This window comes from Parus major, chromosome 1A (genome assembly GCF_001522545.3).
Source record: "Parus major isolate Abel chromosome 1A, Parus_major1.1, whole genome shotgun sequence".
Lineage (NCBI taxonomy): Eukaryota > Metazoa > Chordata > Aves > Passeriformes > Paridae > Parus > Parus major.
Genome location: NC_031773.1, coordinates 14,093,625 through 14,117,656, shown reverse-complemented (window position 1 = coordinate 14,117,656; position 24,032 = coordinate 14,093,625). Strand labels below are relative to the sequence as shown.

The 24,032-nt window shown below is 40.0% G+C and overlaps 1 protein-coding gene across 2 annotated transcripts in view; it reads right to left on the bottom strand.

Annotated features, from left to right (window-relative positions):
• CPNE8 (copine 8) overlaps positions 1-22,295 on the bottom strand; it is a 70,962-nt gene extending 48,667 nt beyond the window's left edge. Inside the window, exons 1-3 of one of the 2 annotated variants that reach the window (XM_015628834.1) lie at positions 21,852-22,295; positions 7,979-8,019; positions 2,035-2,081 (exon numbers count right to left, since the gene is read on the bottom strand). In XM_015628834.1, the coding sequence (XP_015484320.1) occupies positions 2,035-2,081; positions 7,979-8,019; positions 21,852-21,991 (228 nt within the window). In that variant the 5' untranslated portion in view covers positions 21,992-22,295. The remainder of the gene's footprint in view (positions 1-2,034; positions 2,082-7,978; positions 8,020-21,851) is intronic. The other variant, XM_015628833.1, reaches the window with a different exon arrangement.
• Between the last annotated feature and the right edge of the window lie 1,737 nt (positions 22,296-24,032).

The following is a 24,032-nucleotide window of genomic DNA, read 5'->3' as shown; positions in this document are numbered from 1 at the left end:
TAAATGGACTAATCCTCTACCTACCGCCTTAATTTTTTTTTTACTGATGGTATAGATATAATACATCAGAATACATAAAACACAATGTTGATTAAGCCCCTCCACAATGCCAACCTCTAAATTTTGACTATTGTAACAGATACTAGGAATGGATTCTACTCACTGAACTCTATATCTGACATAGTCAGAAGTTTAGGCTTTTGCTCATCTCTTGGAGGCATTTATATAGAATGATTCATCTGATCTAATGCAGACATCTAAATTAGGTCTGGTGAACTGCCCTCAGGATGTTACTTTTATCCATAACTGTAAACAGAAAACTGAGTTGAAAGTATTTATACCTGAACCTCCTGATAGACAAGATGGAGATAATTACGATTTAAAACAAAAAACTCAGATTTTTAAAAGTCTGTTTAAACGCCTGTAATTCCTAAACTTCCTCTTTAATTCTATGTACTTCTAGGTAAGATATTTTTTTATTTCTACCATCAGGACAATTATAATATTAAAAATGGTAAGTATTTGTTTTAACAGCTACACAAGAGAAGTATGAAAATTGCACAGAGTTGCATATGAATCTTAGACAATAATAAAAGCCAAAATTTTGACAAAATCATCTTAACCCTGGACCAGAAGAGGACCCAAATGCTTGAGTGATGATCTAAGCTTGACAACCAAACTGTACCAAGCTATCTCGGCACCTGTATGAATTAAGAATCTGCTGTTTTCACAGTTTGTTATCCAGACATTTAGAACCTTGTTTATGTCCTACATACTGCAACTCCTAATTTATTTATGATTAGGGAATTCCCATTATGAGTCCTTAAATTGACATTTCTTTACACAAATCATCAGAGGAATGTGATCCAGTAGGTATACTGAGAGGATGTCTAGTATCCACTTAAGAACAACACAGAGCAGCAATTTAGCTAAAAAATACAAATTAAATAGGTACACTGTTTTATGTATTGCAAAGTTATATGAGCTTTTCCCCAAGCATGAGACAAATTCAATTATCTCTTCTTGACAAGACTGAAACTCACATTCACCATGTTTCAGCAAAGCAGAAAATACAATTCTCTGGCCAACAGGAAAGGACCCCAAATATAAGAGAAGAGGTCTGTTTTCTGTGTTCCTGGTCACCTCCCACTGGAAATTTTACACAGCATCATATAAATCATATAAAATCATATAAAATATCAGTTCTGAAAACAACAGTATCAAACCTTCTCTCTTTTACAGGGAAAATACTAAGTACATTCCACGCTTGGCTCTATTCTTAAAGCCCAAGGCTGCACAGTGATGCACCTGTAGTGAAAAAGACCTGCAGTGAACAAGTTCCACCAATCCTCTCTGAAGGCAGGTAAACTGTATTTTATATAGAAAGATGACCATCCTCCCCACAACACTATCAATTCTTTCAAAGAGTAACATTAGAGAAGAAAAATTAGATGACTAAGTACTGGAACAGAATTCCAGGTTCTAAGGTACTTGTTTTAGTTTCTTAAGACATCTCTCTAGCGTGTTTACACTCACAGAGAAGATAAAGTCCAACCTATGCATAATATCCTCCCTCCCTTGCTGCCTACAATAATGTACACTCTATTCAGAAGCATCTAAATTGTCTGAAACACTACACAGCAAACAAAGGTACATCTTTAACACAGCTACAGGCTAGTTTTGCTGACACTGACCCTCACCACAGCTCAGTCCTGTTTGAATGTCTCCCTCTCTCTCGAGCCACAAACCTCAACCAAATTGACAGCTAAGTCTGGTTTAATTTATCTGAGGGAGACTGTAAAATGGGAAACTCATGTATTTTCTCTATTTTGTTTTCTTTTTTGATGGAAATGTGTGATACAGATACGGAAACTGAGATCAATGTAACTGTATTTCAAGTGTTTCCTGGTACATAGGACCCCCATACACCTAGCATGGCATTCAAGAGGCTACGACATGCCCTCTTCTGCTAGGACAAATGACCAGCCTTAGATACACCCAAAAGGTTTATACATCTATGAATATGCATCTTACCTCTCTCCATTCCTTGTTTCCAATTGCTTGTGTGTACAAAACACAGACTGTGGAGGAAAAAAAAAAAAAGTTTTGTTATTTTCAAACTTTATCATATCCTTAAATTAAGTGAACTAATTTTGTAGTCTTTTGTGCTGTGGAAATTACTAACTAGGAAAATCAAATGGTAATGTTTTCCCTCAGCTGTCAGTAAGCCTAACCAGAGTGGTGACCATGTGGTGTACTTGTTGCAGGAATCAGCTAATAAATGTAGTGCTTCTAAAATGGGAGGCAGCACTTACATCTGACCTCCAGCAAAGCACTTGATAATCTTTAAAAGTAAAATTGAATAAAAGCAGGTGTTCTTTAAATGTGGGTAGTCAGACTATTCTAGATAATCTAATGCATAATTACCATAAAATACATTTCCTTCAAGAGAGAAGAAAATTAAAGTAAAAAAACAATTGAGGACCCTACTGAAAAGAAACAGGGGAAACAGAACCAGGAAAAAAAAAAAAAGATTTCTCAAGTTTTCTTCCTCAATTTTACTTCAAATTATTTATATATATTTAAGCATCTCACATACACATACTTTAGTTTTTTAAACTAAAGCCTGAAAAAATGGAATCAATTAAATTTGTTGACCTAACCTGAATTTGAAAGACCGAGCAGAACTATCCCACAGGTGTCAGATCTCTGTTTCCAGTATAGCACTCACTACATATTACACTGCAGCTTTTCATCACAAGGACTGGTAACAGGGGTGCAGTGATTAAAATCAGGTCTTTTAAACACTATTTTAAGTACAGGTCATTTGCACTGAAGGAGCACTATAAACCTTATTTTCCACAGTCTTGAACTAGTTGCAGGTAACTATGATAAAGCAATTATTACCTGAAACTCCTCTTCAAATCCTTTCTAAATAACAGAAATACAGATATTTCAACATTTTTTTGTCAACATATTCTTTTCTTGTACCAATCATTATTTTTCAAAAGAAGGTAAAAATAATACTGTTTTAGGTTGCAGCCTTGAACAACAAATGTAGAGGTTTGATTTTGTTCTCAGTGAAGTCAGAATAATCAACAGACAAAAGCAGAAATTAAGTCAACCTTCTAACAACATTTTCTTCTTACTTAAAATGCATTTGCTCCACACACACACAAAAAAAACAACCTCCCCTTAGGCAGTAGCAAATAAGAGGAGAAACAGGAAAAAGCAATTTCAATATTTTACCTCACACAGAAACTAAAAGTTGACACTTTCATTTTTTAAGTAAGATGTTTCATAGATGAAAAAATGCTTTTACAAAAAAAAAAAAAAATTAAAAATAATTCTCAGGAGATAGTAGAGTGAATCCAAACCAAAAAGCCTATTTTTACAACACACTCTGGAGTAAGCTGCTGGAGTGCATTACGTGAAGAATGAAGTGAAATGGGAAAATGTGAGAAAACAGAATGAAATAGAAGCTATGCAATGAGCTAAAAAAAGTTCTGTAGGTTACTGAACTTCTGACTATCCATCCAGAATTGTAGAATCACAGAATATGCTGAGCTGGAAGGGATCCATCAGGATCCACGTCCAACTGCTGGCCTGCACAGGACACCTCAAGAGTCACCCCATTTGCCCAAGAGCATTGTCCAAACACTTGTTGAACTCTGTCAGGATGGTGCTGTGACCACTGCCCTGGGGAGCCTCTTCCAGTGCCCAACCACCCTCTGGGGGAAGAACCTTTTTCTAATACCCACCATAAACCTCCTCCAACACAGCTTCAGGCCACTCCATCATCTCCTGTCACTGGTCACCACAGAGAAAAAACAGAGGAAGCTGTAGACTGAAATAATGTCTCCCCCTCTAGGTTGCAGATGTGGCCAGTATTTTAAATATAACAAAAATATAGACTAATAAGCAATCACCTCATACAACATTTTACTGTAAGTAAAACGTGCAAGTCTGACAGGGATACATTCACGTGTGCATCTCACACTGATATTCCAAAAACAAAGTCAGCCCTAATGAAAGCTATAGAAAAGGCATATTTTCAGTCTTTCTGATAAATACTTTGTAAATTGAGAAAAATTTTTAAAATTCTTCTATCTTTCCTCTAAAATGCACCCCACAAATTTTAGGAAACCAACCACGATACTGGTCTCCATCAATGTTAAGGTTCACTGTCTCGAATGGCTCTTGGAAAGGGTTTTGTAAAGATCCTGATACACTAATTGCAATAATCACTCAAAAACTTCATTCATCAAATTCATATCCAACTGGAAAAATGCAGATAAACATGGTAAAGTTGATATAAAGCATTTGGAATGCTCAAACCAAAGATTAAAGGCTCTATAAGGCAAGCCATTTTTTAGGAAGGAAACAGTTACCAGCATTGTCATGAGGGAGAAGAAGGAATAAAGGGGAATAAATAATATTTCAAAAGCCATTGTATTATGCAACCACATCCTAAGACAGCTGAAAAAAATAGGTTTTCTCTCATAATATGAAAAATTGAGGGAGCAATGAGAAAGTTCACAGCAGTACACTGATGAAGAGTAATTGAGAAACCCTTTTGGAAGGCTTTGCTGTATGAGTTGCTCCAAGAGAAGATACAGCTACATTTGTAGTCAGGAATATTAATATTTAGTAATTTTTAACTCTGGACACTGCTACCACAACATCATATTCAAGATAAATTTAATTAAATCTTGCAATGAAGACAAAGGAGGAAATGTCAATACTTATTACTCTGTTGTAGATACAGTTGCCAAAATATTATTGATTATTACAGCCTGCACCTTTCTGTTTTCCCAGGTAGACTGGGCCTCCCTTACCTGCTCTGGTCCTTTCCCTTTCAATACATATATGCTCATCCTTTAGTCTGGCAATTACTGTTACATCAACATTGCCCATCTCAGTTTTCTCAAACACAACAACACATCTATTCCATTTCAAGGAAGACTTATCCTCAATGACACTGACATTTTCCCCATGCTACCTACATCTTTCCATGGTACCAGTTCTAGCAGGGCTCCCCAACACTCTTCACTAACCATCTTTTATACCTTCCAGGCAGAGGTGCCCTAACATCCCTTTGTCCCAACCAACAAGAGATTCTTCTTATTGTTATTATTCTCCATGGGGAGATTCCCCAGGGAAGAGCTTTTATGTCTTCAGTCATTCATCCTGGACTCTTTTGATCATCAATACTCAGAAGCCACGGGGCTCCACAGGAGGACATTTCATCTGACTGTGCTGCTGCCAGCACAGCTCTGAAGGACTCAGCTTGAGACGTCAGAGCCTGGGAAGAAAAGAATTCTGCCTGTTATTAGACAGAGGAAACATGCCAAAATCATTAATCTGTATCTCCTCGGCAGGTCTTATCCCTGCCTCATCAGGGAAGCACTACTTTAGTTCAGCTTTCTACAAGAAAAAAAACAATAAAACCCATAAATTAAAAAAAAAATATTCCTAGAAAAAACGGTCTCCGAACTGGGAGAGCAGAATGCTCCCAACACTGCAGTAAATCAGTATATATGGCTTGCTTTGACTCCACTGAGCTGAAAGCACTGTCAGTAAGAGGCTTCAGTATTGTTTAAAATACTTCATGAATAATGGCTATCCAAGCCTATCCCATCTGTATCTACTATCTCTACTCTACTGTTACTTCTGCCACTTGCCTCTGGGGAGGCAAAGTGATAGATTCCTCTTGGCATGAGTATTCTAGATTTCAGGGAAGTGGTCAGAATTAGAATACTGAGTAGCAATTACAGTATCAAAAAAAGGCCAAGCTTATCTCCTAAGAGAACCAGGAAAATCACAAATTCCTTTTTAATTTCAGGAGAAGGCTATTTATATTGACATGGAAGTCAGCTGCATTCCTGTGTGTCCCTCTGAGAAAAAGACCAAGAAGATAAAATTGGATTTTCACTACCACTATGATCCTTAGATAAATGCACTGGAGTATGAAAAACATATTAGAACTGGCCTAGTCAAAAGCAATGAGACCTCAGCATACAGAATGACTCTACATGGTTCTATCTTGTATGAAATCTAATGGCTGCAAATTCAGTGGCTGTAAAAGTGGATCTTGTGACAGTGGCAGGATGCTGATTTTGGCACCCTCTTACCTACAGATTAAACTTACTGTATACAGACCAGCCTAGAGAATGGCCTTTGTCCAAGTGAACGGCCTTTGTCCAAGTGAACAGACATTGAGGAAAGTTGTCCTGCTGTACTTGGAAATACAGAAGAACAAGAACCTTTTATACTACTGACCCCTTTCACAGCAGGGCCGTATCTCTGTGCCCAGCTAAAGAACAGTACAAGCAAACAAACTAAACTGGGTATTAAAAAACCTGCAGAGTACTAAAACTGGCCAGAGCTACTCACGTGGCTTTCAGAGTTGACAGGAATCAGCTGTGACTGTCACAAGGTGGTTCATGGCCTTCTCCCACACAGCTCACACTGCAGTCCCCTGCCACTCAAATCCTCCAATTTATATCTAATACAGTGCCCTGATAAAAACTTGAAGCACTTGTCATTAGTAATATTTGAGCCTAAGAACTACAGACACCATATCACTTTTGCCAATATGAGAGATCTCTGAATTCATTATGGGCAATGGGTCACAGAGCATTCTTCAAAACAGTTTGAGATTTTTTTAAATTAATTACAAAATTGTTAGGGACCTTTGAAAATCATCCCATCCAACCCCCAACTAAATTTTACCATCATTTTTAGCCAACTAAAGTTTTTTTATTAATATGCAAAACACTCGGTTTTGTTTCTGTGTGATTTCCCTACACCAGAGGCGTGGTATTGCTTATGCAACTCCTATATGCAACTCCTAAGGTTGTTTCTTGGGTTTTTTTTGAAAAAAAGCTTTACAGGTTAGAAACACCAAAGGTACTCCTAATTTCTTGTAGCTTTTCTCCAGGAAGTAGAAGCTTTTCCCTTCAAAAGTGTATTGTGGAATCTCTCTCAAGAAATTTTTGATGCAGAATGGAAACATACACTCTAACAAAACTACTCAAATGTTTCATAACCCTACATGACTCAATATTCAAATATCAGGGCATGGTTGCATGTCTAGAGACTTGATACAAGTATATGTGTGTCTTGGGTTATTTCCAATGCCAGTAGGTATCCTAAGGAAGAAAAGCCCAGGCTTAAAGAAAGAAAATGAACTTATGGATAAAAGCAAATGGAGAGCTGTACAGAAGAAAAGATGACACCACAACCTAAGGACTGATCCATGAACAGTACAAAACTCCTCTGAGTAATATTATCAGAAAAAAAATGAAATTTTTTGATCCTTGATTAAAGTTTTCATAAAGCATCCAACACCGGAAGATTGTAATGGCTTTTAAATCAAAAGTCCCATCATAAATTCATAGACATGAGAGTTTTGGAGGATCCGGTCATAATACAGCTTACAAGGAAAGTGAATGTCACTAACTTACAATTCTGAAAAGATTAATTCTAAAACCATCATACCACTTTTGATCAGGGAAGATAGTGTTTCCCAGAGATTAATTAACTTAATTTTATTTTTCAGCATTTGACTCTAAGTTTAGTGGACAGTGAGTACTAGCAGCAACAAATGCTTCTAGTTCATTTAGTATTTTGCTTAATAGCTTTGAAACAGATCTAAAACAACAGCTATTAAAAAAAGAAACAACAACCTAACCTTACAGAATTTATTAATTTCAGGAACCTTTAGGTTAAATACTACATAAGGGACTATCTAGCTCAGGAAGGTAGTATTAAAAACAGTCTTTAAAATTCCAGGTCACATAACATTAATTATAAGTGTAACTTATTTAAGTGTAACTTAATTATTCTAAGTAATTGTCACAAAGACAATGTAAACCTAACTGACACTGAAGAAGATCACCCACCTAATTTTATTGCAGTGTTTGCACATTTAGAATATGTAATCAGAAGAAACAAAAAAATACTATATACTCACTTGGATCAGATTTAGAAAATGTATCTCTGTCCAAAAGATTTCTATAAAAAAAAAGAGAAAAATAATCTTAGGTATAAAAAAAATTGTGAAATATGCAAATCAGATACCAATGCACGTATGTTTTCAACATTTTTAATCAAGAGTCAGCTTAGTCTTCTCCCCTCCTAATACACAAGACTTAGTCAGCACTAACGCTGGAGTTTACGTTTCATTTTATTATCCATTTTGGATTTGAGCAAACTGTGCTCATACACTTCAATACCATGAATCAAAGAACAACCAAATGTACATTATATATACATGTAACAGGCACCAGGAAGAGAAATACCTTTAAATCCCAAAGGCCTACCAAAGATTAACTTGCCAGTTCAACACAAAAACCTTAGACTTTACTTAAAAGAATGGCTATGAGACCTCAGAGCCATCAGGAAGTATCTCTAAGAATCTGTCATAAACAAGTAAGGTAAAGAGAACTTATCCATACATAGGACACACATAGGAATAAATATTAATTTTGTTTTGGAATGCAGTCCCAATACTGTAACTATGCTCCAGCCAGCTGAGAATCATGCACAGATGAATGGACTTAAATTAACAATTCTAAAGAATCAGGACTGACCAGAAACCATTATCAGAATAGTTACCAACATTCTATCATCCAAAAAAAAATAAAATAAAATAAACAATTTTTTTAAATTGTCTCGACAGACTAGAAAAATGTTCTGAAAACAGGATGCCATTGAAAAGGGACAAGAAAGAGCTAATAAACTTTGGAGGGTATTAACAGAAGAAATGCAGCATAGCTACATGAAGCTGGATATACAGTAATTACGTCAAAAATAGTCCTAGACATCACAGTTGACCACAAATTGAATGCAAGTCAGGAGTCTTGTACCTTTGGGAAAAAGGCATATTTGAACATACAAACAAAAATTTTGTCCACATTAGACTAATTGTCTGGTCTTCATAATACTGATAAACACTCAATTCAAGCAATAATGTTTTGGACACTCCGATTTCTTGCAATCTAAAACACACAAGGAGCTACTGGAGTTCAGTGAAAATGGAAATAATCTGAAGTATATAGACTGTATCTATGAAGGAAATACTGCTACAAATTGAAACCGACCTCGATGCAGACAGAGTAAGTAGGAACAGGTTCAACCATAAATTGAATCTTCTGCACTGCAGGCACAGAAGTTGAACTTTAGTCCACTGTTTTACTATCTTTCACTGTTAAAGGTGGGAGACATTATGTGAAATCTCCATTGTCTCCAAGAATATGTCAGATAGCTACAATTTCTAGTAAGGTCTTTGACCCTACCCCAGAGCAAAAGGAAGGATTAAATTTTACATCCCTTGTAGTTGTTTATTTTAATAACTAGTAGAGCCTCTTCAAGGGTCACCATTAACTACTGTCATTCAGATCTAAATTACATTATTTTTGTGCTATTGAGCAGTGCTAAAAAGTGGATTACTATTTTGTTCAATACAGGTGCTCTAAGAGGTTCAATCAGGTTCAATTACAAATCATAAGATATGTATTCCAAATTTAAGTATTGCCAAATTCATACTCCAGAACAGGCAATATGAAAAAAAAAAATAGCTTGAAAAAAACATTGGACAGATCTGTTTTATTCAATCTAGTCAAAGTAGGCACTAGCTTTAATATTACTACTTGTGAATACACCTGAATTCTGTACACACGAATTCTTCTGAACTTCTCTAGTCCATTCAGAAGTGTGATTTTTATGCATACAATTATACTCAGTGAAACTGTATCCTACCTTAACGAAAATCATGCAAATATAAATTGGAAGTATTAAGAAACCCAGGAAAATCAGTGAACCCAAGTCAGTAGTTGACAACAACTACTACAAACTGCTTTAAAAGACAGTACAGCAAGTTCTGCAATATTGGAATTGCCAAAATGAAAATTGCCTCCTATTCCTTCTTAATTATATATACCTAGATACACCATTAATTCCTGGTAACTAGAATTGGATTATCCCAAAATTAAATACAATAAAACAGCAAAATCAGACTTATATGTAAGAAATAGTACATCAGATTTTGGAACAGGCCTCCCATACTCACCATTAGAATTCCAAACAATTTTAAATGCTCTGCATGATGACTATACAGTGACATTATAATTGGTATGTTAGTGCTTGTCACTGTATATTAGGATTAAGGAATTTTAGTCATGCTCATACAGAGATAAGGCACTTCGAGTTCTTTACATATTTCCTACTCTTGTGTTCCTTTTTAAGTTTTGTTCCCCTCTATTTTCCCATATACATACTAACATGAAGAGTGGCCTGATACTATAAAGCTTACTCTGGGAACAGCATAAAAAGCAGGTAAAAATCTGTAGATGACAATCTACAGGTTCTTAAAGAATCTACAGATAAAGAATGTTTAATAAGTTAAGAACATTCTACAGAAGCAGTATCCCTGAAAGGATTGCAAGGGGAGAGACACACAAGTTTAACATAGTAATTCAGTCAGTTTGTGCAGTGAACTCATGGTTTTGAACTACAACAACTTACAACACCCTCAATTCAACCCTTCACACACTTTCCTGCAAATAAACAATGTCTTCAGCAAAGTTTGCAGCATGTCTGATTGCCCAAATCATAAAGAGCCAACCAAAACACCAACATAAGAACTTCGCAAGCTGTTCAAGCAATGCAGTCAATTTCAAAAGGAACTTTAAAGAAAAAGTGCCAACAGGAAAAAAAAAAAAGAAAATAAAGAGTCTGATTTGTCCACTTAATCACGTAACAGCTCAATAGGCTGCTCAATTTCATTTGTGTTTTCATTTCAGGGGGATAACAATCAAAGTGTTCCTTTAAATATAAGAAAACTACACAGTACCTACGCATAGGCCAAACTACAGCCACAAGGAATGGCAACACAAAATAGAAAGCAGGCTGAATGTATGTCTAGAACTTTAGGTAGTCTTTGTACTCTTAATTTTCAATCACGCTGAGCAATACAGAGTATTATTTCTGTTTTTTTTTTTCCTGAGAAAAGCACTGTCTTTGGTAGTAAACCATTTTGTCTCAGGAAAGCTCACAAACTCAGAAACCAGAAATATTTGAAACTTATTTTTCTTTCTCCTAATCAAAGTATTGAGAGAAACAGACTTTTATTTTAACTGAGCTTGGTGAGTATATTTTTTGTCTATGCCCATTAAGCCTTCCAGATAAAGCATGCAAAAAGAAAAGAAATTTCTATCAATTATGAGAGAGGGAAAAAAAAACCCAAAACTTTTTTCTTGAGAAATATGCATATCAAACACCTATAGCAAGCAAGTTTAGGAACACCTGTGCAGAAAGCATTATTCTACCTGCACAGACCTTGATGGAATTCATTCTGCACCTGCCCATTTTGGTGTGGAACTTCCAAAACAGTTGCAACAGCACAGATTTCTTCTAAGGGAAAAAAAAAATTAATAGCAGCCATGGCAATAATGCTGGAAATGCTGGGATAATTCTTCCTCTGTATAATGAAAGCGATTTCCCCAGGGTGGGAAAGAAAGTTATCAGTAAATAGATAAAGTTAAAACATATTTCACTATGCCTCACAGAATCACTTTGTTCACATAGTTTCATAAACTCCATAAAAACTTATGGAAATAACAGTCCAGTGCTCATGGACATTTTTTAGAATAGAATGTTTTAGTTGGAAGGAGCCAAAAATGATCATCTAGTCCAGCAGCACAACCACTTCATGGCTCACCAAAGGTTAAAACACGTTATTAAGGGCACTGTCCAAATGCCTCCTAAACACCACCAGGCCTGGTGCAGCTCTCTAGGAGGCCTGTTCCAGCATTTGACCACCCTCAGTAAAGAAATGCTTCCTAATGCCGAGTGTTTTGTACTGTTTAATCTAAAACAAGTCATGTGTATAAATCAGATGCTTCAAGATTCGCTGATCTAGTTAGCAGTGGTAGCTAACCAGAAACCATCACAGCCTGTGCTGCTTCCTACGAGCTCTCACCCACTGTATGCGCTGTACGTATGTCATCAGATATACGCTAAAAAGTAGCATATACTTTCCTTCAAATTTTACTTTATTTCATTCATCAGCATCTGAACTTCCTTCTCTGTTTTTTTTTTAACCTTTGTTACACCAAACTGCTAAGCAGAAGTAAATCCAATTCCCCCGTCAGAAATTACAGAATTTTAGCCTTGAAGAACAAACCACAGTAACTACAGAACTGAGCAGTTTAAGATCTGTTTCTTTAGTTTCAAAATTCAAAAAAAATTAAAAATCTGTATTGACTGGAAAAAACTTACTTATACATTGCTTTCAACAGCTCTGAAATCTCTAATGATAAGTATATAGTTCACTTCAGATTAATCTGTCAAAATCTCTCTGGGTGCTATGGCTTTATGGTTCTCTTCCTCTTTAGATTACATTTAAATGGATGCAAATATTTCTTGGTTGCAAAATAAAGCACTCAGCAGTTTGCAAACACAGAAGTTGATTAGTCATGCAAAATAATTTTTAGAAAATATCCATTTTCAGTATATCATATTTGTATTATATATTAAAAGCATACACTACTTCTCTCACACTTTTATCAATCCATGGGAAAAGGAGTTGTCCCTAGTTCATTAAATAAATGTGTTTTTGCTTCCCTCACTTAATGATGGGCCCACATCACTTTTCCATGGAAGATCCTGATAAAGAAAGGAGTATACTAATCACTTTTTAATGTGCAGAATAGTACCCACAGTACTGCTAATTGTAACATAACTGTATTAATCTAGTAGGCACTGCCCCTCAGCCTTCATGGTATCACTGAACTTGCAAGACTCAGTCCTAAGATGACGTGTGATCCAGAGAGTCCACTTGAGTGAAGAGCCCACTTGACCTACCTGCAGAGTAATTTCACAAATTGCAGTGGCAGTTTAAGTAGTCACCTTTCCACAGCTATTTACTCTCTCCTTCTCTATTCTGTCAGAGCACAACAAAGCCAGCTATTAGCCTCCACATCTCTAGATTCTAAATTCCCTGAACCTAGCAGCAGATGAGACAATCTCTCAGAATTTTACCTTCTTGTCAAAATAACTGGTTCTCTTAGAATAGGCTCACAGGTAAGACAACAGTGACTCTACTAACAGGCAATTAGGACCTGTTCCTTTCTGTTCAGACCATCCCCACTCTTCGGGGCACTAGAGGAACTGGAAAGAAAGCAAACATTTCTGATGTGCAAGCCTAAGAAAACATTCACAATACCTCTTTATAACCTTTGGAGAAGTAATTCACCAGGAAACAAAAAATTTTCAGCCTCACGGTAACTTTCACAGTCAAGCTAAGAATAGATTGGTTCAGAAGCCATTAGGGAAAAAAGAAAGGGAGAAGCAATGAGAAGGGTAAGACCAGCAGGGCTTCCATGAGTTTTAAGATAACCCACAGAAAGCCACCTCTGGCTAGATGTATGCAAGCAATTTTAGGATGAAACCTCTATTAAAACTGCTGATTACTCCTGTGGGTTAAAAAACCCCAAAGGAATGGCCAACTTTATTTACTCCAACACAGCAACAGTTTTACAGGAATTCTGTTGAATCAGACAGGAAGTAATGGGTTATGAAAGTGTATACTTGTGCAGATGAAACAGACCTGAACACAATCTTAGACTATTCCAGTTTAAATTTTTTAAAAAAAGACCAATTGGTACTATCACAAACTGGTGGAACTCTGCTTCAGTACCAACCTAATTTCTATCTGCAACCAACAGCATAAACCATCCAAATTTATGTTGTTAAGGCTGGGAAGGTAAACAGCCTCTGGCTCTGAGCTTCTGGTGATGTATCCCAGGAAATGGCACTAAGGACTGCTGGTGGTCAAAAGAGCTTTTCAATCTAGTGTCAACTCACCACTCCTTTCCAGTTACTTTCACCTAGACCATCCAAACCCATGGATATGCTGCCCTCCTTGAGATCTGATTTCTTTAGGAATGTATAATACAATTAATACACTGTTTCATTAATATATAACAACATATAAAACCTACAAATCAGTTTTTCTGAAACAACTCTTTAAAAGGTATACCTCAAAAAAGTAATTTTAAGAGGAAATATATACCATCAGTATAATATTCATCTTTTCTCTGCCAGTGCAGAACTGTTGGTGAGCCACTGCTCAGATGGGCAGAGAAAAAAATGAGGAAAATAATACCACAGAAAGTCTTCATAAAAATCCACAGATATTGCACATTTCCTAGATCTTTTTCTGCTGCCAGGCTTCCCTGGCATTGTGTACAATTCAGAATGAAATTCTGTATGCCACCATTCTGAGGCCTAGGATGGTGGGCTTCAGCTGAGGGAGGGTGTTACAGTGAGCCACCCACCAGTGTCCCACCTCCTGTCTCAGGAGAACATGAAGTTTACAGTGGTGGCAGGGGTGGAAGAGGTGGTCTCAGAAGGAGTATGATGTTGACTTCTTCCTCCCCACTCCAAGGACCCCCACCCTAAGTTAACATGCTCTGATTTCATACATTCTACATCCACATTTACTGTACACCGTACACAGCCTGTATTACACCTTACACCTGCTTGAGACCTGCTCTTTCATCACTTTTGGTTTTGCCCAGCTCCCAAACCGCACTTCTTTACCAACCACTGGTGATCTTTTTACAGCACTGGGGTCCCCAGTAAGGGGGACATCCTGAGTACCCTCTTTCACCCTCTGCTGCCACACTCCCATCCTGTGCCCCCACATGCAAAGTCTCTGCTATCACCATGACAATGCTCCTCTGCACTACACCATTCTGTGAGGGTCACAAATACATCATACTACACATAATAACTACTTGCTACTGCTATCTGCTGAAAAAAACATGGTTATACCACAAAGTTATACAAGGACAAGCCAAAGGGAAACTAACAAAGCAGTAGCCACCCAGTAACTAGAAGAAAGATACCGGGTTTGGGTTTGCAGCTAAGTAAAACCAAACAAGGCTCCATATAGGCAAAGGCATGTTCAGACATAACCTGAAAAGTCATAAGACTTGCGAGGTTATGTGAAACCTGAAGCCTGCATGAGAACTGAAATGTTAAAGGTTAATGACTAAAAAATCAGATTTGTAAAAGCAACAGTTACTTTGCTGAGGCTGGATTTGCACCCCATAAACAGAGGGGAGGAGAATTTTTGGGTGTGTGGTGGAACTGCTGATCTTCCTAAGAACACCCCAGAGCAGAGGAGGTGCACACTCACCCACCAGAGGATGACCGCTATAAACCGAGTTTTGCTTATCAACAATCTCCTTTGTTGAGCCAGATAAGGGAAAAGGCCAGTAAGAAGCAGATCCCGCAATATGAGGTTTGGTTTAGGGCAAACTTCGGAGGAAACTTCCAAATGGGTCCCTCGAGAAAGCAGATCCAAGCAGGCCCTCCCCCAGCTGGGGAAAAGAGTTCCTTGGAGGATAAAAACTAAAAAAACTGTTTATTTAACAAGCAAAGCATCCACAAGCATAAAAAATGAGTAATATTAAGCAATAAAACCTCTTGCTCTTCTGAGATGATGGCAAATTCATAAAGTCCTTTTCACGAGGCGCAGCTCAGCTCGCTCAGTCTCTCATCGGTCCCTCCTGTCTGGAAAATGCCGTCTCCTGGGCCCTAGTGGGCCCAAGGTGTGAGCTCCTGGGGTTTGTCTGGGTTTTTGGCCCAGAGCAGGGCCAGTCAGGTCCAAGAAAAAGAAAAGCCACAGTCTGGGGAACTTGTCTGCCTCAGCTAGCTAGAAAACTAACTAAAAGCAAAGGAGAGCATGCTGTCTGTGCTGCTGACAACACAGTCCAGGAGCTGGAATTAGGGGGACCCAGTGCCATTTCTGAAAACAGACTGAGTGCTTTTTTTCCCCCTTCGCTCTCAGAACCAGTCTTAAAGGTGCAGAACTTAATATCCAGCATAAACAGAACAGATGATTGGGGATACAAGCATCATAAAGTCACCCTAGGACAGCGGGGTAATGCTTTTTATCATGCCAATGTCCTTTCCTGATGAGACTCAGGTATAAAACCACCCCCTGCGGGAGGTATTGGGACATTCACAGGTAAGCCTGAAGGTGTTCATTCCTTCTGGTAAGCCACAACTGGCTCAACCTGTGCCGTCATGAGAAACAGTGGTCATGTCTTAGAAAAGGCCACAAATCTTCAAAGACCCCTGAAGCACAGGACATGATCCACACTATTCCACAGAGTAAAACTGCACTCCCAGGGGAGGCACCTGGGCTTTTCCACCTGAACGTGTATTAACCCTTTGAATCTTTTTTGGGGGGGACTTCTCCACCCCCAACAGATAAAGACTGTGACCACAACTTTGGTAATAGACATTGAAATTGCAACAATGAAATCTCAGTGCTGTATGGTAGTGATATCTTTCCTCTCCTTTTGTATTCTTACCCTTTCTTTCTTTTCCTTGTGTATTTTCCTAAGTGATATTTTTATACTTTTGCGTAATTATATTCCTACAAATAATAACCAAAGCAGACACATACATCTTTTCCTATGTAACCAAACTGTTCTGAAATAAACCTCTCAGGTGGATGCACTGGTCATTCAGTCTTGTTTCACCTTAATTCACCCCAAGGGATCTAGTAAGAACTTTCAGTTACCCCATCTCAGGGGTGGGTTAAAACAGCCTGCCCCCAGAGCGTGAAAAATCACTCTATGAAAAGCCACTGTCCACAAAGGAGACAGAGGAGTCCTACTGCTTTATTCGAATAAAGGGAGAGAGTCCACCTGGCCATATGCCTGTGGGGTTTCTCTCTCGAGGTTTCAGAGGGCGCAGCCTCCTTTCATCCTAAAATCTTGGCTGCATGTTGTCCTCTTCCTTTCTCCACTGGCTGCAGTACTAGGAAGGTACAGCCTTCCCAAACCGACTATCACGTTCCCCCCTTGAACAAGGAATTTTCCTCCAGAGTTCAGAAATTTGGGCTATTTGAGTTCTGCCACAGACTTTGTGCTGACCCATTTGTCTATTACCCTTAAGTTCAGAAGTCAAACTGTCTGGGGTCTGTAGCCTGAGGTTGGCAGAGGCACTAAGACCCACTTCAAAGACATCAACACCCATTTCTCCTTAAGACACTCACCCATGAAACTGCTCCTAAAGACATTAGCACCCATCTTTCGCATCACTAGCTATCGAAAGACAGAACTTCCAGTGCAAATGATCTGCTTTAAATTTTCTCATTCACATGGCTGCTTGTTTAAATTTCAAACAGCAGAGACACACAGGTGAAAACCAAACCCTGCACTCTATCAGGAAGGCATCTCCATGACTATGAACACTGTAAACCACTTATATTTTTCCTCATCTGAAACCAAATGCTTGTCTAGGCAGTTTCATTTCAGAAAAAAAACGTGTAGGATCAACCTTCTGTTGCCAGTTACACATAACTCCGTGGACTTTTAATCCAACCTAGAAAAACATACACAAAGAAAGCAGGAAAATGGAAACCAGATTTACAATCAAAATTAATTTTATATTCTGTATTTTGTACTATACAGAGTTACAAGCTCAAATAATTCATTATGAATATCTCTTTTATCACTGTATCTTTCTGTGATAGAGATGTTTAAATAAATGTTAGTATTTTAAAAAAACCCAGAAGGTAAATATGATGACTGGAGAGACATGATCTTGCCAGAAATCAATGCCTAGGACAATCAAAGATATAATTAAACATACTTTTAGGTATTGCAAACACTCAGAAGTGGCTGGTTAAGACTTTTAAAGAAAAGGAAACTTTTCTTTAGAGAAGGAAAGACTGACAAAGGAAACGAAAAATTCTGAAGTGGTATGCTTTGTTTCACTGTGCAAGAAACTTGAAATGGAATTATTTCAATTACTGAGAACAGGGGTTGCTTAATTCCATTCAGCTCATTCATTAATGTTAGATTTCTGTACAAGTTGTGAAGTGGCATGGGACTGATCCAAAACAGGCATGAGCAAACAACTATTTCTGTTAAATTAACTGTGACAAGGCGCTTATGGTGCCTTTATGCACACAATGCCTGTTGTGGAACAGAGGCAGTATAGAGTTTATCCTACATAAACCCAGACCAATAAAGACACTGCCTCATTGAACATAAAGCCTTTCAAAGCAGTATTATCACAACAACCATTATGAATTAGCAAAGTGACCCTGCATGGTGTCACTATTTTACAACAACTCTACCATCTTTCCAACAACCATGTCATCTTGGATACTCTACCAGAAGTCATAAAATTATAAAACTACAGATCTAGTTTTCTATAGATACTAAAAAACACTCTCAAAAAGATAATTCTGATTGACTAGTCCATAAATAAACATTAAAGTGGGATATAACGAAACTCTTGACCTTTTTATTAACATAAAACTGCAGAACAGCCACAGAATTATCAGGTACTACAGGAAAAAAACCTAGGCCTGTCCACACAGTAACCATGATAAACAGAAATCATAATTATATAGATTACAACAAAAAAATTAAAAACTTGAACCCATTAAACTACACTGAACTTTGTATGCTTACACAGAGCACCATCTTCAAGGTACGTAATCACCACAGTCTTGCCGTTCTCAGCATGAGATAAACTACTTCAGTCAACACACAGTAACAGCACTAACAGAGGGAAGATGGGAACAGAATATGGAGTTTTTCCAAGACTTAACTAGATTGGAATCAGTGGAAAACATCAATAGAGGGAAAACAGGATGACAGGGACATGGCCTGAAGCTTACCTGAAGCTCACATATGACCACAAGCTTACACACACAGCTGGTAAGAGAAGAGCTGTGTCTAGACACAGACCTATAGCCAGCATGCAGTGCAAACAGCCCTGCAGAAGAAGAGGAACCTTTGGGCTGGAAAACAGTAGTGAATAAAAGGATAGAGCGCAGCTTATTTCCACCCTTTTGTACAGACTGCAGAGACAAGGTCTTGGTCCTTCACCACAAGACAGTTGTGCGCATTTATGCCAGGCAGCAACAAATAAAGATTGCGTGGCAGGTGACAGCAACATCAGACCATGTGATGAAGGGTGCAAGGGGAGATGGCTACTAGAACAATTGATCCAGACAATCGTGGACAATTTCCAGCACCGGAGGATCCTCTGGGATATACACGTAAGTTCTCCTGCTCTATTAGAGCTGGCTCTTGAAACAAAGACTTCTGCTTCCTGATAAACTACATCTTACAGAGTCAGAAATTAATTGTGAAGTTTTTAGTTCATAGGCACTGAGTAGTAATAACTAGAATTAAATGAATTTCTTACTTTTCTAGCATTTTGTAAATTACAGCTAATGCTGGCATTCAAAAGCCATGGGAACTAAATAAAAAGCTTTTAGTCATAAAGAAATCCCAGAAAGAGCATTGCCTGACAACCAAAATATTTCTTGATTTTACAATTTTTACACAATTTCTCATCCCATGAAATGCATTTCTCCTAAAGGCTACCTGATGTGACCCTGAGGCTAAACCAGGGTGGCTTGAAGAATATCACCTATGTAATGCCATCTGCATAGTGGTGAATCTGGATACTCTGGCAACACTGGCAGTATGAGCATGCAGGCAAATTGGGAAATACTGACAGAGAAACCACATGGAATTGCAAGCTAAAGGAACAGAAACTGTATCCTTACTGAATAAGACAGACAGAAAGACAGAACAAAGGAAAGAAGAGTCACAAGTTTACTTTATGGCACCATTTGCACTGCTTCACTCATCAAGTTTCACCACCTGTACAAATAGGAAGAACTTCCTTCATGTCCTATATGGAAAACAAGCAAAAACCCACAAAAAACCAAACAACCCTCCCCAAAAATGCCACAAAACATCACCACAACAAACAAAAAGAAAAAAACCAAGAAAAACAATCTAGGAATAAAAATCAGCTATCAACTAACAATTGTTGATGTAAATTAGTGACCACATTGGTCCTACAACTCTTCAGGTATCAAGATAAAAAACCACCACGATCCAAACTGTTGCTAAAAGCATTTCTCTCCAGGTATTAATGAATACACAACTGCTAATTATTACAGAATTTTCAGCATTCTCTGAATTTTGCAGTTTGCTCTTGCAGTCTTTCACAATTTCATTTAACACCGCATTTCACAAGCTTTAGCCAATGAATGTGTTTACAGATGAATCACAAACGTGTTAACCATTAATCTCTGCCCTAGTGTCACTCATTTTCTACTCTGCTTTGAAGCATAATTTTGTAATCAAAAATTGTCATCCAGCACATACAGAAGAAAGGAATCTCCATGGAAATTCCCATTTTTCTGCACTTGACATCAAGACAAATGAAAGAGTTTTAACAAAACTGACATGGCTTTTAACGACATCTACAGAGAAAGTGCCGCTGTAAACTATATACTGAAATGAGCTACAAGTAAGGTCAGAATCGATTGCCTATGTTCTATACCTGCATTTCTTTGTAACTATCTGATGGATTCTTAAACCACTGTGAAACATGGCAGGTATATATAAATTATACCTGGAATTAAAGGAACTCCCATATTAAGTGAATTGGGTCAAATTCAGCATAAATGCTCTGACATCTGTAACTGCGACAGGCTATTTGAAGAACTTAAAAGTAATACTAAAGGTCCTGGATTGCTTTTATACATTACAGCACATCCTTCCTCGAACAGCTGGTGCTTGTGAACTTTGCAGAGACAGCCAGCAAGTACAACGGGGTGTTTATATGTCAGCCTGGTGACTGTTTCAGTATTACAAATTTAACTGTACTCTATTTCTCACTGCTTCAGCCTTCTTTTGAAATCCACACTTAATAAAACATAAAATCATACTTTATTTACTAAGGAAAGAGAGGGAGTGGTCTGACAATTTAAGTTTAGAGCACTGCCGTTCTGTCCTGGTAGTAGTACTGGTTAACAGGAACACTTCTGGGAAGCTACATTACAAAATGAAGCAATGGATTCTAGAAGAAACTCTTGTCTCATTTCCCATCAGGAAACACACTGACAGTTCAAATTTTCCGCTAGAAGCTGCCAACTCTGCTGCTGAAAGGCGTCACCGCTTTGCAACTACTAGGAAACACTTAAGGAAGTCGCAGAATGTGAACGAGGACACGAATAAAAAAGCGCACAAATAAAAGTATTTTTTAGACATCTAATGAGAAAATCTCCGCACCACAGAAGAAAACAAGATTTTTGAAATACCGATAAACAAGCGTCAAAAAACAGAACCACAGACACTACATTTGGTGTTACGGGTTGGCATTCCATCAGTTTCTCGGCAGCAGCGTTACGATAAAACATGAGGAGGCGACGCAACACTCCCGTACTGCTAAGTTTTGCAAAGAGAGCCTTGAAGAACCCACGACAGGGTAACTCCGGACGGAAGGTCTCCGTCCCTACCACGGCACTCGGGACAGCTCCAGAAGTTAAATACCTGCCGGATAAGGAGCCCTGCGCGCTCACCGACGCGACTCGCGCTCCCCGGCAGCGGCGCGGGCAGGATGCGGGGCGGCAGCGGCCGCTGCCCGTCTCGGCAGAACCCGCAGCCGCCGCGGGAGCCGGCGCTTCGCCCCCGGGGTCCGCCGGCAGCACCCTGCGGCGGACACGCCCGGTGTGCGGCCAGCGGGCTGCAGCGGGCTGGCAGCCGGCCCCGAGCTGCGCCCGGCTCTGCCCGAGAATGCACTGGGGCAGCTCCCCGGGCTCGGTGCTCCCCTAAGACAGGAGCGGGAGCGCCTCGCACAGCTCCGGGCATACGGAGGGCGTCCCGTGCTGCCCTTCTCCTCCCCGCTCCGCCGACAAGCCCGGGGCGAGGGGACCCCTGCCCGTCCGCCCCCTCCGACGCCGCGGGGAGACCGGGTGGCGCGGTCAGGAGCCTCCACCGTACCTGCAGGACACCGAGAGCTCCACCTTGGTGGCCGGGATGCTGGAGCTGAGTACGTTAAAATCCCCCACGGACGCCATCTTCGGAAGCCCACCGCTTCTGCCCGGCTCCTGCCGCCCCGCCGGCTTCTCCAGCCCGAACATGGGACAGAGCGGCGCGGGCGGGAACGAGGGAGGCGGGAGGCGGTGCCTATTGGCCTCCACGGCGCGACGCCGCTGCCGCCCGTGCTGCGGAGCGCGGTGATCGCGGAACCCCGCTCCGCTCCGCACCCGCGGGATGCGCCCGCCGACTGGAGCGGCGGGGCGGGAGCGGGCCGTGACGTCACCGCGAGCGGGAGCCGCGCGTGCCCGCCCCGGGCGCGGGGAGCCCGACGGCCGGGACGCACCGGAGCCCTCAGGGGAAGTGCGACCCCAAAGCGTGCGGGGCGGGGAAGTGCCCCGCTGGAGGCGTGCCTAGGGTGCGGTCCCGAGCGATTTCACTCCCGCGCCTTCCTAATCTTTTCTGCTCATGTCCCTGCACGGAAACTCCCGCTCCGTCCCGTCCCGCAGGCTGTCCGGGGAATCTCCTCCCGACGCGTCAGCGAATGAGGAACCTCCCCGGTGCCTTCCCCTTGGCTCTGTCACGGGCACTCCCGCTCCGTTCCGTCCCGTTCCGCAGGCTGTCCGGGGAATCCCCTCCTTCCGCGTTAGTGCGTGTGCGGGTCCCTGCGCCCTTGCGAGCGGAAGCTGCGGACAGTGCGTGAGGGCCGAACTTCCAGGCCCGGCGCGGGGTAATTCTCCCGGGGCCGCCGCCGCAAAAGCCCCGGGAGGCGAAGGCGCGAGGAGCGCGGGTACGAGCGGGCCGCGGGGCAGGGACGGTGCCGCCAGGGGGCGCGGCGGAGCGGCCCTGAGGGCCGGGCGGGCCCTCCTCGGGGCGGGAAAGGGGAAGAGCTCGGTGGCAACTGCACTCGGAAAGGCAACAGGCATTCCAATTGCAAAGGAGTCGAGAGAAGAGAGGTGAAGTTACCTTGGTCACTGTGTGCACTGACACACTGAAGAACGGGGGTGTCACTCCCTCACACGTGCGCAGACTTTTCCTTTTTTTTTTTTTTTCCCATTTTTTTTCTGTTCATAGTAATTGACAATACAACAGCTCCATCATCTTATATGTATTGTGTTTAATTTGTATCCGTTATTATGGCATCTAAGTAGTCCCCAGTATTTATTTCTCATCATAGCAGTTTGAAGAACGTCACAAGGTGGGAAGTTAAAGGTGAATTAAATGCCATGTCTGTAGCCGCACAATATGTAGGACAGGTCGAAGATATCAACCCAAAATCATGTACTGAATTTCTCTGCTCTTCTGTCTGTTAATAGTTTTACGTATGGCAATAAAGTTTAATCTGATTATTTGTAAAAAAAAATAACTCCAAAGCCACATCAAAATACATTCCTTTTGAATTTAATTTCTAGATTGTTGCTGCTGTAATTCAAGTTCAATGCTTGATCTCAGGTAATACATCAAAATAATGGTAAGAGAACCTGAATGTCGACACCTGATTAGCTCATAGCAAACAGAAGGAACAGCAGTGGGAATGCAGAAGACAATAATGTGTTCTTATGTACAAGATATATATTTCCTGTGCACAGCACACATCTGAAACACAACTCCATTGGCAGAAACTGAAGGAAGATATCAGTGATATTTTGTTCAAAAACTTCTGACCACAACCCAGTTCTAATCTTCTGGCTCTTTGTTTTCAGGAGGTTATGTTTTCAGGTTCACCTGAAGTCTCATTTCTTTATTTTCATTCTCTTGTCCAGAGCAATTTGTTAAGCACACAGCAATTTCTCATCAGACATCTCTTAAACCAATCTGTCTAAAGTTCTCAGTGCAGCCAAGAAACCACATTCCTTCACAAATATTCTAGGTGTGTCTGTAGGCAGCCAAACCAGTAAGCCTACAGCTGAAATTGCTTTAAAAAGCCAAACCACAAAACCCAAACAGAAAAACAAGAAGAAATTTAATTCACTACTATCTTTTTCTGTACAGTAGCGTGAAGGGATGGGTGAAGGACCAGTGTTGTCTTGAGAGGCTAATGCCAAGTACAAATAAGCTACTAGATTACTAAAAACTAAAGAAAAGTTTTTGAGAAAAAAACTGGTTTTCATCTTTATAATACAGTTCCTCCCTCTCTTATAATCC